Source organism: Peromyscus maniculatus, chromosome 23 (genome assembly GCF_049852395.1).
Source record: "Peromyscus maniculatus bairdii isolate BWxNUB_F1_BW_parent chromosome 23, HU_Pman_BW_mat_3.1, whole genome shotgun sequence".
Lineage (NCBI taxonomy): Eukaryota > Metazoa > Chordata > Mammalia > Rodentia > Cricetidae > Peromyscus > Peromyscus maniculatus.
Window position 1 is genome coordinate 21,281,237 of NC_134874.1, and position 12,685 is coordinate 21,293,921.

Genomic DNA, 12,685 nt, shown 5'->3' on the forward strand with positions numbered 1-12,685 from the left:
TTCCAGGCTGCCTTTCATGTTTGTTTTGAAAACCTGCTAGCATACACATGTCCAGGTGTAATGAGCAGAAACCTAGCCACCCTGCCCGAGTTGATCTCTATTACCGCCGCTCTTTCTTCCCCCTGCCTGCTCTCCTGCCTTAGGAGCCCTTTGCTCTCCCAGAAGCCTGCCGTCCATTTCCATGACACTGTGTCCTTGTACATGTAGTTCCCTCCGACTGGGATTATCACCTGCCTTGTCCATCTGTCCTGCTTGGCCTCCAGGGCAGAGCTGCGGTCGCTCTCCTGGAGTCCCCTTCGCGCCACCGCCTCTGATTCCAAGCTGATGATTCATTCCCTGGAGCTCTGGCACTGTGTGGCCGCTCTGGTATCTGTTGTGTTCATTCTGGCTGTTTTCCCCAGGAGAATGGATGGGCGTCTGGCTGCACTTGGTAGCAACAGAGCCTAGTGCACAAAGTTTATTCGTAGTGTTTGATAGGAAGCGGGGGGACAGGGTGGGGCGCGACCTTCCAACGTGTGTGTGTGTGTGTGTGCCTGTCCGTCTGTCTGTGGTTGTCAGTAAGACCCCAGGCCTTGCCTGGATCTTACCACTCTGGCAGCTCTTGGCATAGCTCTCTCCATATTGGCTTACACAGTGAGAGAGCCTGGACCATGTATCACACATCCTGTGTCCAGGACTAAGCATTATCATATCAGCTTTAGTCAGCTGATACCTGACACCCAAAAAAAGATTTCAAAGTTGGACACTCAAAGCCAGGCTCACAAGGAAGGTCAGCTGCAGAGACGTCTATCTGGGAGATGTCCCCGATTAGTGAAAACATTTTGAATGTCTGTCGTTTGTCCTTAGCTCATTATTTTGTCTCTCTGGGCCAGTCTTTTGTAAGACATAACCTTGCTAGTTGTTTTGACACTCTAATGAGATGCCATTGGCAATGAATGACATCAACCGGTCCGTGGAAAGAAATGTGTGTTTATTAGCTTTCAATACCCTTGAGCCCTAAGGAAAAAGAAAAATGTGTCACTGGGTTTTTCCACTCCATATTTAGCCTGCAAATAATTCCTTATTAGATTCACATATATAAAGTATTAGATGTAATAAAAATTAAATAGTCATGTGTGTGTGTCTATAATTCAGACTTGTGTGCATTTCTGAAGGACACAGTAAAAACAATTAGAGTTGGACATGGCGGCACATGCCTGTAATCTAAGCACTTAGGAGGCAGAGACAGAAAGATCAATAGTGAATTTCGGGTCAATCTGGGCTACGTGAGACTCAATCTAAGAATAGAAAACCAAATATACTCCTAAGTGCCAAATAAATATTACTTTGGTCTTAAGTGAAATTCCTAGTGCAATATATTTTTTTAACATTTTCATTGTTCTTTGGTGGTGGTGGTGGTGTTCAGACAAGAGTCTCCACTGTAGGCTAGTTTGGTGTGGACCTCACTGTGTAGACCAGGCTGGTTTTAAACTTGAGACAGTTTTCCTGGCTCAGCCTCAACTAGGAACTAGATAAGATACTCTTTTCTTAATAGGTCATAAATTTTAATACTAATCCGTTACAACTTATTTAAACAAAAAAAAACCCCACAATTTTAATTTTTTTGAATTTATTTTTATGTATATGGATGTTTTGTCTGCGTGTATGTCTGTGTACCATGTGTGTGCCTGGTGCCCTTGGAGGTCAGGAGATGGTGCTGGGCTCCCTGGAAGTAGAGTTACAGATAGTTGTAAGCTGCCATGTGGTAGCTGGGAATCTCACACTGTATACAGTGTGTTTGGATCATGTCCACCCTTCCCACTGTTCCCAGGCCCTGCTGTCATGTCCTCCTCCCAACTTCGTGTCACCTTTTCTAGTCTCCATCCACCGAGTCCAGTTAACGCTTCCTGTGTGCACGTGGTTGTGGACCGTCCACTAAAGCAATGTCTCAGCCTTCCTAAAGCGGCGACCCTTGAATACAGTTCCCCACACTGTGGTGACCCCCAGCCATAAAATTATTTCCGTTGCTACTTCCTAACTGTAATTTTGCTACTGTTATGAATCATAATATAAATGTCTGAGTTTTCCGATGGTCTTAGGCGACCCCTGTGAAAGTCATCCCATCCCATCCCCCCCCCCCCTCAGGGGTCGAGACCCACAGGTTGAGCCTGGCTGCACTAAAGCTTGAGTAACTTTACCAGGAGCCACGCTGGTGAAGAGAAGGGACTGGAGAGATGGTTCAGCAGTGAAAACCTCCTGTTGCCCTTGCAGAGGACCCAGGATTGGTCCCCAGCACCCACATGGTGCTCACAACCATCTCTAACGCCAGCTCCTGGGATCTTAGGCCCTCTTTTGAACCCTTTCAGGCACAAGGAACACACATGGTACCCAGACATATATGTAGGCAAAACATATAAACCGAAAATAATTTTTAATCTTTTTTTTTCTTTTTGATTTCTTGAGAGTTTCTCTGTGTAACAGCCCTGACTGTCCTGAAACTCTCTTTGTAGACCAGGCTGGCCTCGGACTCACAGAGATCCGCCTGCCTCTGCCTCCCGAGTGCTGGGATTAAAGGTGTGCGCCACCACCGCCCAGCTGGGCAAGCTGGTTTCTTTTTTTTTTTTTTTTTTTTTTTTTTTTTTGGTTTTTCGAGACAGGGTTTCTCTGTGTAGTTTTGCGCCTTTCCTGGAGCTCACTTGGTAGCCCAGGCTGGCCTCGAACTCACAGCGATCCGCCTGGCTCTGCCTCCCGAGTGCTGGGATTAAAGGCGTGCGCCACCACCGCCCGGCTGCAAGCTGGTTTCTTAAAAGATAAGTAAAGGCTGTGAAAAAAGCTCGCTGGTACTGAGCGGGCCTGCCTGGACTCCAGCAGTGGCATAGCTACGAACGAATCATGGCTTCTGTGCTCGATGTACAGTTCACAGAGGAATCCGCAAGGAGGAACGGATGGTCAGGAAGCCAGCTGTGGGTGCCCAGAGGTCCCACCCCAGAGTGCTTTCATCGAGTGTCCGACATAAAGATGAGCACGAGGCCGGGCGTTGGTGGCGCACGCCTTTAATCCCAGCACTCGGGAGGCAGAGCCAGGCGGATCTCTGTGAGTTCGAGGCCAGCCTGGGCTACCAAGTGAGCTCCAGGAAAGGCGCAAAGCTACACAGAGAAACCCTGTCTCGAAAAACCAAAAAAAAAAAAAAAAAAAGATGAGCACGAGGCAGGAGGCTCAGGAAGAGACTAAAAGCAGAAAGGTTTAGGGGACACTGGTAAAACAGCAGACAGAAGGGCCAGCAGAAGGAGGTGGAAGCGGAATACTGCAAACCTTCCAAAGGAGGAGGGGAGTCAGTCCCTAAGAAAGAATTAAAAAAAAAAAAAAGTGCAGTTTTTCTCTTCAAAAACCCATCGGTATTACCTGGTGCAAGTGTAGGCAGGATGCACTCAAGATTTGATTACATCAATCAACTAAAGCGCATAGAATTTCTCGCCCCACCCCGCCCCCCTTGGCTGATGTGGCTGTCCCTATACTGCTTTCCGTGAGGCAGATATCCACTGTGACAGGCAAGAGTAGCTTCAGGACACCGACCAATGAGCCCTCTTCCCACTTCTGGCCGCCTTTGGGTCTGAATAGTCTATTGGACTCTGAAGAAAGGGAGAAACCAGTATTCAGATGACGTCATACGGGTTTCTGAGCCTTGTCTATAACCAAATAAACCACAAGTACGGCTTAGAAAAAAATATTTCAAAAATTTTATGTTAAGGTTGCTTTATGGCCAGGCGGTGGTGGCACATGCCTTTAATCCCAGCACTCGGGGAGGCAGAGCCAGGTGGATCTCTGAGTTCGAGGCCAGCCTGGGCTACAGGGTGAGTTCCAGGACAGGCACCAGAGATACACAGAGAAACCCTGTCTCAAAAAAAAAAAAGGTTGCTTTGCCTGCGTGTCTGTGTACCACGTACATGCCTGGTGCCCATGAAGGCCAAAAGAAGGAAAGATTCAGGGGAGGAGTTACAGACAGCTGTGAGCTGACCTGTAGGTGCTAGAAATTGGATGCTAGTCCTCTGGAAGGGCAGCCAGTGCCCTTTCCTGCTGAACTATCTCTTGTCCAACTCCTAAAAAAAATTTAATATATATTTAAAACATTTAAACAAAGCCAGACATGGTGGCACACACCTTTAATCCTAGCCCTCAAGAGGCAGAGGCAGGTGGATGTCTGGAGAGTTTGAGGGCAGCCTGGTCTGCATAACAAGTTCCAGGCCACACCCAGAGCAACATAGAGAGACCCTGTCCCATATAACAACAACAAAAACCAAGCTGGGCATAGGGGTACACAGCTGTATTCAGAAGACAGAAGCAGGGGGATTGCCACAAATTTGAAGCCCTCCTGGATATATAGGGAGGTCCAGGTCAGCCAAAGATGTATAACAAGACTTTCTTTTTTAAAAAATAAATTATCAGCCGGGCGTTGGTGGCGCACGCCTTTAATCCCAGCACTCGGGAGGCAGAGGCAGGCGGATCTCTGTGAGTTCGAGGCCAGCCTGGGCTACCAAGTGAGCTCCAGGAAAGGCGCAAAGCTACACAGAGAAACCCTGTCTCGAAAAACCAAAAAAAAAAAAAAATAAAAAAAAATAAAAAAAAAATAAATTATCGTATTGCATTTTTTATTGAAATAAAATGTGCTATGATTCATTTACAGAGTCTTCAAAATAAGTTTTTTTTTAAATATTCAAAGAATAGATTGATAACAGAAACAAACACTATATAATATCAAAGAAAAAAAATCTCTAAGTAGCCCAGGCTGGCCTCAAGCTCACCATCTCCCTGCCTTAGCCTTTGGGGGGTTGAGACTGTTGAGATTTATTGTTCACCATTTTTAGTTATGTGTCTGTGTGTGGGTGTGTATATGTGAGTGCAGTGCCTACAGAGGTCAGAGCTATGGGATCCCCTGGAGCCGGAGTTACAGGAGGTTGAGAACTGCCTAATGTGGATGCTGGGAATTGAACTCGGGTCCTCTGCAAGAGCAGCAGTACATACGTACTCTAAACTGTGGAGCCTTCTCTCCACACCCCAGAAGCAATTTGTTAAGCTCTTTCTGTATATCAGATGCCATTCTTCGAACTTTAAGTGTGTGACCTAGAAGCATGTACATTTTTGCACTTAAAAATATACAAAAATGGGGACCAGCAAAATGACTCAGTGGGGTAGAAGCGCTTGCTACACAGTCCTGATGACCTGAGTTCAATCCCCAAAACTCACCTTAAAAAAACAGCTGCAGGGACTGGAGAGATGGCTCAGAGGTTAAGAGCACTGGCTGCTCTCCAGAGGTCCTGAGGTCAATTCCCAGCAACCCTGTGGTTGCTCACAACCATCCATAATGAGATCTGGTGCCCTCTTCTGGTCTGCAGGCGTACATGCAGGCAGAGCACCATATAGATAGGTAATAAATCTTTACAAAACAAAAAACAAAAAACAGCTGCAGTGTTACACATCTGTAATCCAGCGCACCTGTATTGAGGTGGGAAGTGGAGACAGGAGAAGCTTGGAGCCAGTTAGCCGGGAGGATGCTTCGTATCAGACAGGAGAGGAACGACTCCTGTCGCTCTGACCTCCTCCTGCTTACTGTGGCGCGCGCGCACACATACACACACACACACACACACACATCTACACTCACACACAGTATAATCAGTTTTTTAAAAAAATTGAAAAGGCCAACCTGGCTTATCTGAGCCCCTTTCTTGAAAGAAAGAAATGGACAGAAAAATGGAGAAAAAAAAAAAAAACCTTGCTCACACCTGTCCTGAGTGTCTTGAACCACAGTGAACGGAGAGAATTGACTCCCAGATTTGTTCTTCTAAACTCTGCACAGCTGCCCTCACTCACACAGGAGGAGACAGGAGGATTGCCCTGAGTTTCCTGTTAGCCTGGGCTGCAGAATGATACCCAGTCTCAAAGTTAAATAAATTATGGGGAACTGGATCTGTGGTTGAAGCGCTCGCGCAAGCGCACAAAGAATGTAATTGAAAGCCTCGGGTCACCCTTTTACAAAGCGGGGTGTCGGGGCTCCCCACCTGTAATCCAAGCCTCAGAAGGCCGAGTCTGGGTCCTCAAAGCAAGCTAGACTAGTCATATGGTGAGCTCAGGGTTTGTCTGAGAAACCCTGCCTGTGGAGGCGCGACGCACGCCTTTCATCCCGGCACTCGGGAGGCAGAGCCAGGCAGATCTCTGAGTTCGAGGCTAGCCTGGTCTACAGAGCGAGATTCAGGACAGGCACCAAAACTACATGGAGAAACCCTGTCTCGGAAAAAAAAAAGGGGGCGTGGGGAAGAGCAGTCAGGAACAATTCTCACATGAGCCTCAGCTCCAGGTGCACACCACAGGCATACGTGAAAATGGAAGGGTGGGACAATCTTGCTTTCAAATTATAAAAAATTTTATATGTATATGTGTGTGTGTGTGTGTATGTGTGTGGTGTTAGCTCAGTAAAGTCCTCTACAAGGACTTGAGTATGACATCCATTACCCACCCTTTTTCCCTCCTCTCTCCTTCCCCTCCCCTCCCCCCATTCCATCCTCTAGCTGTCTCTCTCTCTCTCTCTCTCTCTCTCTCTCTCTCTCTCTCTCTCTCTCTCTCTCTCTCGCTCTCGCTCTCGCTCTCGCTCTCTCGCTCTCTCTGTTTTTCAAGTCAAGATTTCTCTGTAGAGTTCTGACCGTCCTCACTCTGCAGACCAGGCTGGCCTCAAACTCACAAACATATGCCTGCCTCTGCCTCCTGAGTGCCACTGCCCCCCAAGCACTGTGACTAAAGGTGTGTGCCGCCACCACCTCCATCAGTTGCCACATTTTAAAACTTTTAAATTTCTTTTGGTTTTTGAGATGTGGCCTCTTTTTTTTTTTTTTTTTTTTTTTTTTTAGTTTTTCAAGACAGGGTTTCTCTGTGTAGCTTTGGAGCCTGTCCTGGAACTCACTCTCTAGCCCAGGCTGGCCTCGAACTCACAGAGATCTGCCTGCCTCTGCCTCCTGAGTGCTGGGATTAAAGGTGTGCGCCACCACTGTCCAGCTTAAGATCTTGTAGCCCAAATCCAGCCTTGAACTTGATAGACACAAGGCTAGCCTCACACCCGATCCCCCTGTCTCCACCTCCAAGGTGCTGTGATTACAGGTGTGCTGCACCGTGCCCAGCTTCAGAACTGCTTTATCTCTTTTGTGCGCATGTGTGGAAGTCAGACAGAGGACAACCCTCAGGAGCTGGTTCTTGACTGCCACCTACTAAGGATCTGGTGATTGAACTCAGGTCACCAGGCCAGGCCTGTGGCCGGCACATCTACCTGCTGAGCCAGAGACCCCAGAACTATTTTCTAATCCGTTTTTTTTTTTTTTGATTATGTATAAAGTGAGTTTCATTTTTCAGTTATTTTTCTAATAATAGGTTTCATATATTTATCCTTGCACATCTTGCCTCCCCTACCCCGGGGGTGGGGAGTATGGGAAGCGGCGTGCTTCCGGAAGTGGGACAGAACTTAAGAACGCTCAGGTCGTCGCACTTGGGAGTAGATTCAGAAGGCTGTTTTCACTCTTCCCTAGGACAGTGACATCCTCAAGTCCCAGAGCTCGGGAAGACAGCTGGCTGAAGTCCTTGTTTGTCAGAAAGGTAGACCCAAGGAAAGACGCGCACTCCAACCTCCTGGCCAAGAAGGAGACGAGCAGTCTGTACAAGTTACAATGTGAGTAGCGGCTCGGCTGTCCTGGTGCGCCACTCCGTCCGTCCGTCCCTCTGTCCATCTGTTCAGAAGTTCATCCTTGCATTTTCTTTGTGTTTCAGTTCACAACGTTAAGCCGGAATGCCTAGACGCATACAACAAAATTTGGTGTGTATCTCAATCTATCATTTCCCCGGGGTGGGTGGGGGTGGCATGTAATGATTTTCATATGTGTTGGCTCGGCTAACGCTCCATAGCAGAGGAGAGATCTTTGATCTCCCTAAAGCTGAATGTTCAGAGGTTGGCCTCAGTTCCAGGAGGGACTGCCCGTGGCATCTTGGTCTTAAGCACTCTCACAGCTCTCTCGTCAGAACCCAGGAAGACCCTCCCTCCAATCCGTCTGTGACTCTGGCCTTGGGTCTGTTCAGGCCCTCCTGGCTGCCTGTGGGTAAAGAACTCCCCTCTCTGGACAACTTGGAGTGTTAGCAATTCCAAATACGACCTCCATTGTTTTTCCCTAAGAAGTCCCGGGTGAGGAACTGGGGTGACTAGGTCTGTCATGCTAGCACTTGGAAGGTGAAGACGCAATGATTAGGAGTTCAGAGTCGTTCTTGACTATGTAGTGAGTTCCAGGCTGGAGGGCAGCTTGGGCTGCAATGTGAAACTCTTGCTAAAACTTTGAAAAATTAGCTAGCTGTGGTGGTTCACGCCTTTAATACCAGCACTCGGGAGCCCAAGGGAGGCAGATCTCTGTGAGTTCAAGGCCAGGTTGGTCTACAATAGTGAGTTCCAGGCCAACTAGTACTACATAGTGATACCCTATCTGGCTACCCCCCCCCCAATAAATTAAAAATAAAGGATCCGGAAGGATGGCTCAGTGGTTAAGAGCACCTGTTGCTCTTTGCAGAGGGACCTGGGTTCAGTTCCCAGCACTCACATGATGACTAATAACTTAGTTACTCTTCTGTTGCGGTGCTGTGATGCCGTGACCAAGGTAACTTACAGAAGAAACATTTTATTGGGAGCTTACCATTTCAGAGGGTGAGTCTGTGGCCATCATGGTTGGGAGCATGGCAGGCAGGCAGGCAGGCAGGAGGTAGCTGGTAGAGCAGTGGCCCTTAGCTTACATCCTGATCCACAAACATAAGGCAAAGAGAGCTAACTGGGAATGGCATGGACCTCAAAGTCTACCCGCCACCCCATGACACACCAGCTCCAACAAGGCCACACCTCCTAATCCTTCTCAAAGTTTCACCCACTCGGGACCAAGCATTCAAATAGATGAGCCTCCATTCTCATATTTAAACCACCACCAGTTCCAAGGGATATAGCGCCCTCTTCTGACCTCCACAGTTACTGCATGCACATGGTGCACAAACATACATGCAGGCAAAACTGCCTATACACATAAAATAAAAATCAATATTGGCCATGAGTGGTGGCACATGGCTTTAGTCCCAGCACTTGGGAGACAGAGACAGGCCGATCTCTTTAGTTTGAGGCAAGCTTAGTCTACAAAGAGAGTACCATGATGCCCAGGGATATGTAGAAAAACCCTGCCTCAAAATAATAATAATAATAATAATAATAATAAACCTTTAAGTAATAAATATAACCAAAACCAAAGATGTTTTATCTCTTGGTTTTTCCCTCACAAAATGATAATTTTATCTGTGCTTATACTTCCGTGGGTCATCTTTCTAGCCTGTCTTAGATTCCTGGCTATATGTCTTATGTGTTTGGACAGCTTACACTCAGTTCACACTCAACACCCCAAATCACCCGCTCTCCTCCTGTCCCCACCCATGTTCTATTTAACCCTTTCCCGGATTCTGGGAGATCAGTCCCTGAGGGCTGGCATTCTTCACCTGCCTTGTCGTTGATCTCCCTGTACTTTCCTCCTCCTTCTCCCTCTTGGCCTGCTGAGCCTGTCCCCAAGTTACCTTCTCCTCTGGCTGCCCTTCTCCCTGGAGCGACATGTCCCTTCGCAGCCTGTTACCCCAGAGTCTGTCCCGTTGATCTGCCTGAGTTCTGTTTTCTTCCCTCATCATGGTTTATTTTTGTTGTTGTTTGTTTGCCTGTTTGTCTGGTTTTTTTCCTTTTCTTTAAAACTCCCAGCAGCACCTGATCCCACAACCTAACTGCTGCCCGGCCCTTAGGGGCCCCTGTCAAGAGACTCCACCCAACCCACCCAGTTCTCAGTACAAGTACCACCTGTCTCCCAGCCTCCGCTTAGATAAGGCCTGGGCTTGTAAGAGCAAGTCTGGGGCCCCTGCATGAAGAACTGACTGATGCCATATGTGGGTTGTGAGAAGCCTAGGGCCCACTGTTACCTCCCCCAGAACTTTCTGAACCCCACCCTGATTGTCCAAACTGTCATTCCTCTGCAGTAGCTCCACTGCACAGTTGGTTTACTTCCTGCTCACATCAGGGCACAGAAGGAAACTCATCCTGAACTTACCCCTCCCACACCCCCACCCCAGATCTGCATTATTTCTGAACAGTCCTGGGTTATCTATCAGGCACATCTAATGTCATATTTTAAGTGAAGAAAATCAACGTACACAAAAAAGCAAATGTCACCTCTCAAGAGGTAGACATGGGCTATCCATGGCCGTGCACGCCTGTGATTCCAGACTTCCAGAATCTGAGGCAGGATTGTGAGTTCAAGGCCAGCCAGGAATATGTAGTAACAAGACCTTATCTCAAAAGCAACAACAAAATTTAGATGTATGTAACTAATAAGGCATAGGCCCACTGGAGGGTAGGGGGCAGAGGCAGGAGATCGATGCAAGTTTGAATAATTTGCATAGCAAGTTCCAGACTGGCCAGGGCTACCCAGCAAAATCCTGTGTCCAAAAAAAAAAAAAAAAGCAAACAAAAACAACTAGGCAGTGGTGGCGCATGCCTTTGATCCCAGCACTCGGGAGGCAGAGGCAGGCAGATCTCTGAGTTCAAGGCTATCCTGATCTACAGAGAGAGTTCTAGGACAGCAAAGCCACACAGAGAAACCCTGTCTCAAAAAAAAAAAAACAACTAAACAAACAACACGTAGTACTTGTCACCAGCCTACTATTATGGTCTGTTGTCAGCAGATAGATGGAACCAGTAACGTTTCTTTTTCTTTCAGTTTTTTGAGACAAGGTCTAGTATTAATTTTCTGTATAGCCAGGCATGGTGGCATATGCCGATAATGCTGGTACCTAGAAAAAAATCACTCCCAAGTGTAAGGTCCTTAACATCTATGTGAGACCCTGTCCATACCATAGGAAGGTTTTGTGTAGTTAAGCTTGGATAGAACACCCGTGAAAAGCCACACATGGCCATGACTTGTGGGGGCTCAGGCACCCATCCTGCTCTTGGCGGTCCTGGATTGGCTGACATGTTCATTGTGATGCTTCTGAGATCCCTGTAGCTGGCTGAATTGAGTGGAACCAATTTGTTGCTTTGAGTGTATACTTGATTTTGATTCTTCCACATTGTTACGCCATGCTGGTGGCCTTGGGGACTACGGAGGCCGGCTTGCTTTATCCCACTATGTCTGGTTTTTGTCTTTCTTCCTGAAGTCCTGCTCCCACTGCCTTGCTCTGCTGAGCTAGCAGCCCATCCTTCACCCCTGTCTTGAGTGCTTCCCCCCCACTTTCTGATTTCTTCCATGATCTTGTATCTAATTCTCATCTTTCTGTCTTTATGGGAGCCAGCAGAATTTAACTTTCGTAAACATCACATCCCTAAATAGCTTTTCCTCTTCTTTCTCCTGAAATAGCAAATAATAGAAGTCATAGCTCCTGGACTCTGGGACCTTTGGTCCTTTGTAAACACCTTTATCACATTCCAGGAGTTGCTTGTAACTACCCAGGAGTTAAAGCCTAAGCTGTTGATAAGTGGGTGCTGACAGACAACCGGATTTGGCTAACACTTCAGTTCCGGACATCATCTACAAACAGCCCATGGGGGGCTGGAGAGATGGCCCAGTGGTCTAGAGGACTGGTCACTCTAGCAGAAGACTCAGGTTTGACTCCCAGCACCCACATGGTGGCTTACAACCATCTGTAACTCTAGTGCCAGGGGATCCGATGCGCTCTTCTGGCCTCTGTGGGCACCAGGCACACACATGGTGCACAGACATACATGCAGACAAAACACTCATACCCATAAAATAAATAAATCTGAAATAAAATAAAACACACAACGCTGTGGGGTCAGTTGCTAGAACACATGGTAAGTGGTTGTTTCCAGTTGATGCTCCTGTGCTGTCTACGGGGAAATCTCTCCCCTGTGGAATCAGCCCTGCTGTTTTTTCTCTTTAAGTCAAGAAGTGTTACCAAAGATTCATGAAGGCAAGCAGTACCCTTGTACCTTGGTGGGAACATGGAACACATGGTATGGCGAGCAGGATCAAGCCGGTAAGAAGCAGAAGTCTTGGGGATGAATATCTTTGTGCTCCTTTGCAATCATTCACATTATTTTGTAACGTCATGCTTGTTTTTACAGTCCTTTTCAAGCCCCATCTGGTTTTATGGAGCAAGTGGTTTCTTCAGTAGCTCACTGTAAAAGTCACTTTTTTTAAAAAATGTTCAAATCTGTTATGGAAACTTTGTAATATGACTCAATGGCAGATACAAGGCACACTACAATGTTGTAACATGTTCATATAATAGATACAAGGCACACTACAATGTTGTACCATGTTTTTATGGTAGATACAAGGTACACTATAATGTTGTACCATATTCATATGGTAGATACAAGGTACACTACAGTGTTGTAACATGTTCATATGGTAGCTACAAGGTACATTACAATGTTATACTGTGTTCATGTGGTGTATATAAGATGCACCTCAGTGTGTACTATGTTCACCAGGTGGATACAAGGTATACTACAATGTTGTACTGTGTTCAAGTGATGGATATAAGATACAGTACCATGTTGTACTATGTTCATGTGTTGGATATGAGGCACACTACAATGTTGTACTGTGTTCACATGGTGGATACAAGGCACACTACAGTGCTGTAC

At 46.9% G+C, this 12,685-nt stretch overlaps 1 protein-coding gene across 1 annotated transcript in view; it reads left to right on the forward strand.

Annotated features, from left to right (window-relative positions):
- The window catches only part of Nipsnap2 (nipsnap homolog 2), a 32,820-nt gene that overhangs the window by 4,920 nt on the left and 15,215 nt on the right, over window positions 1-12,685 (forward strand). Inside the window, exons 2-4 of the mRNA XM_076560990.1 lie at window positions 7,548-7,687; window positions 7,786-7,831; window positions 11,975-12,069. Coding sequence (XP_076417105.1) covers window positions 7,548-7,687; window positions 7,786-7,831; window positions 11,975-12,069 — 281 coding nt within the window. The remainder of the gene's footprint in view (window positions 1-7,547; window positions 7,688-7,785; window positions 7,832-11,974; window positions 12,070-12,685) is intronic.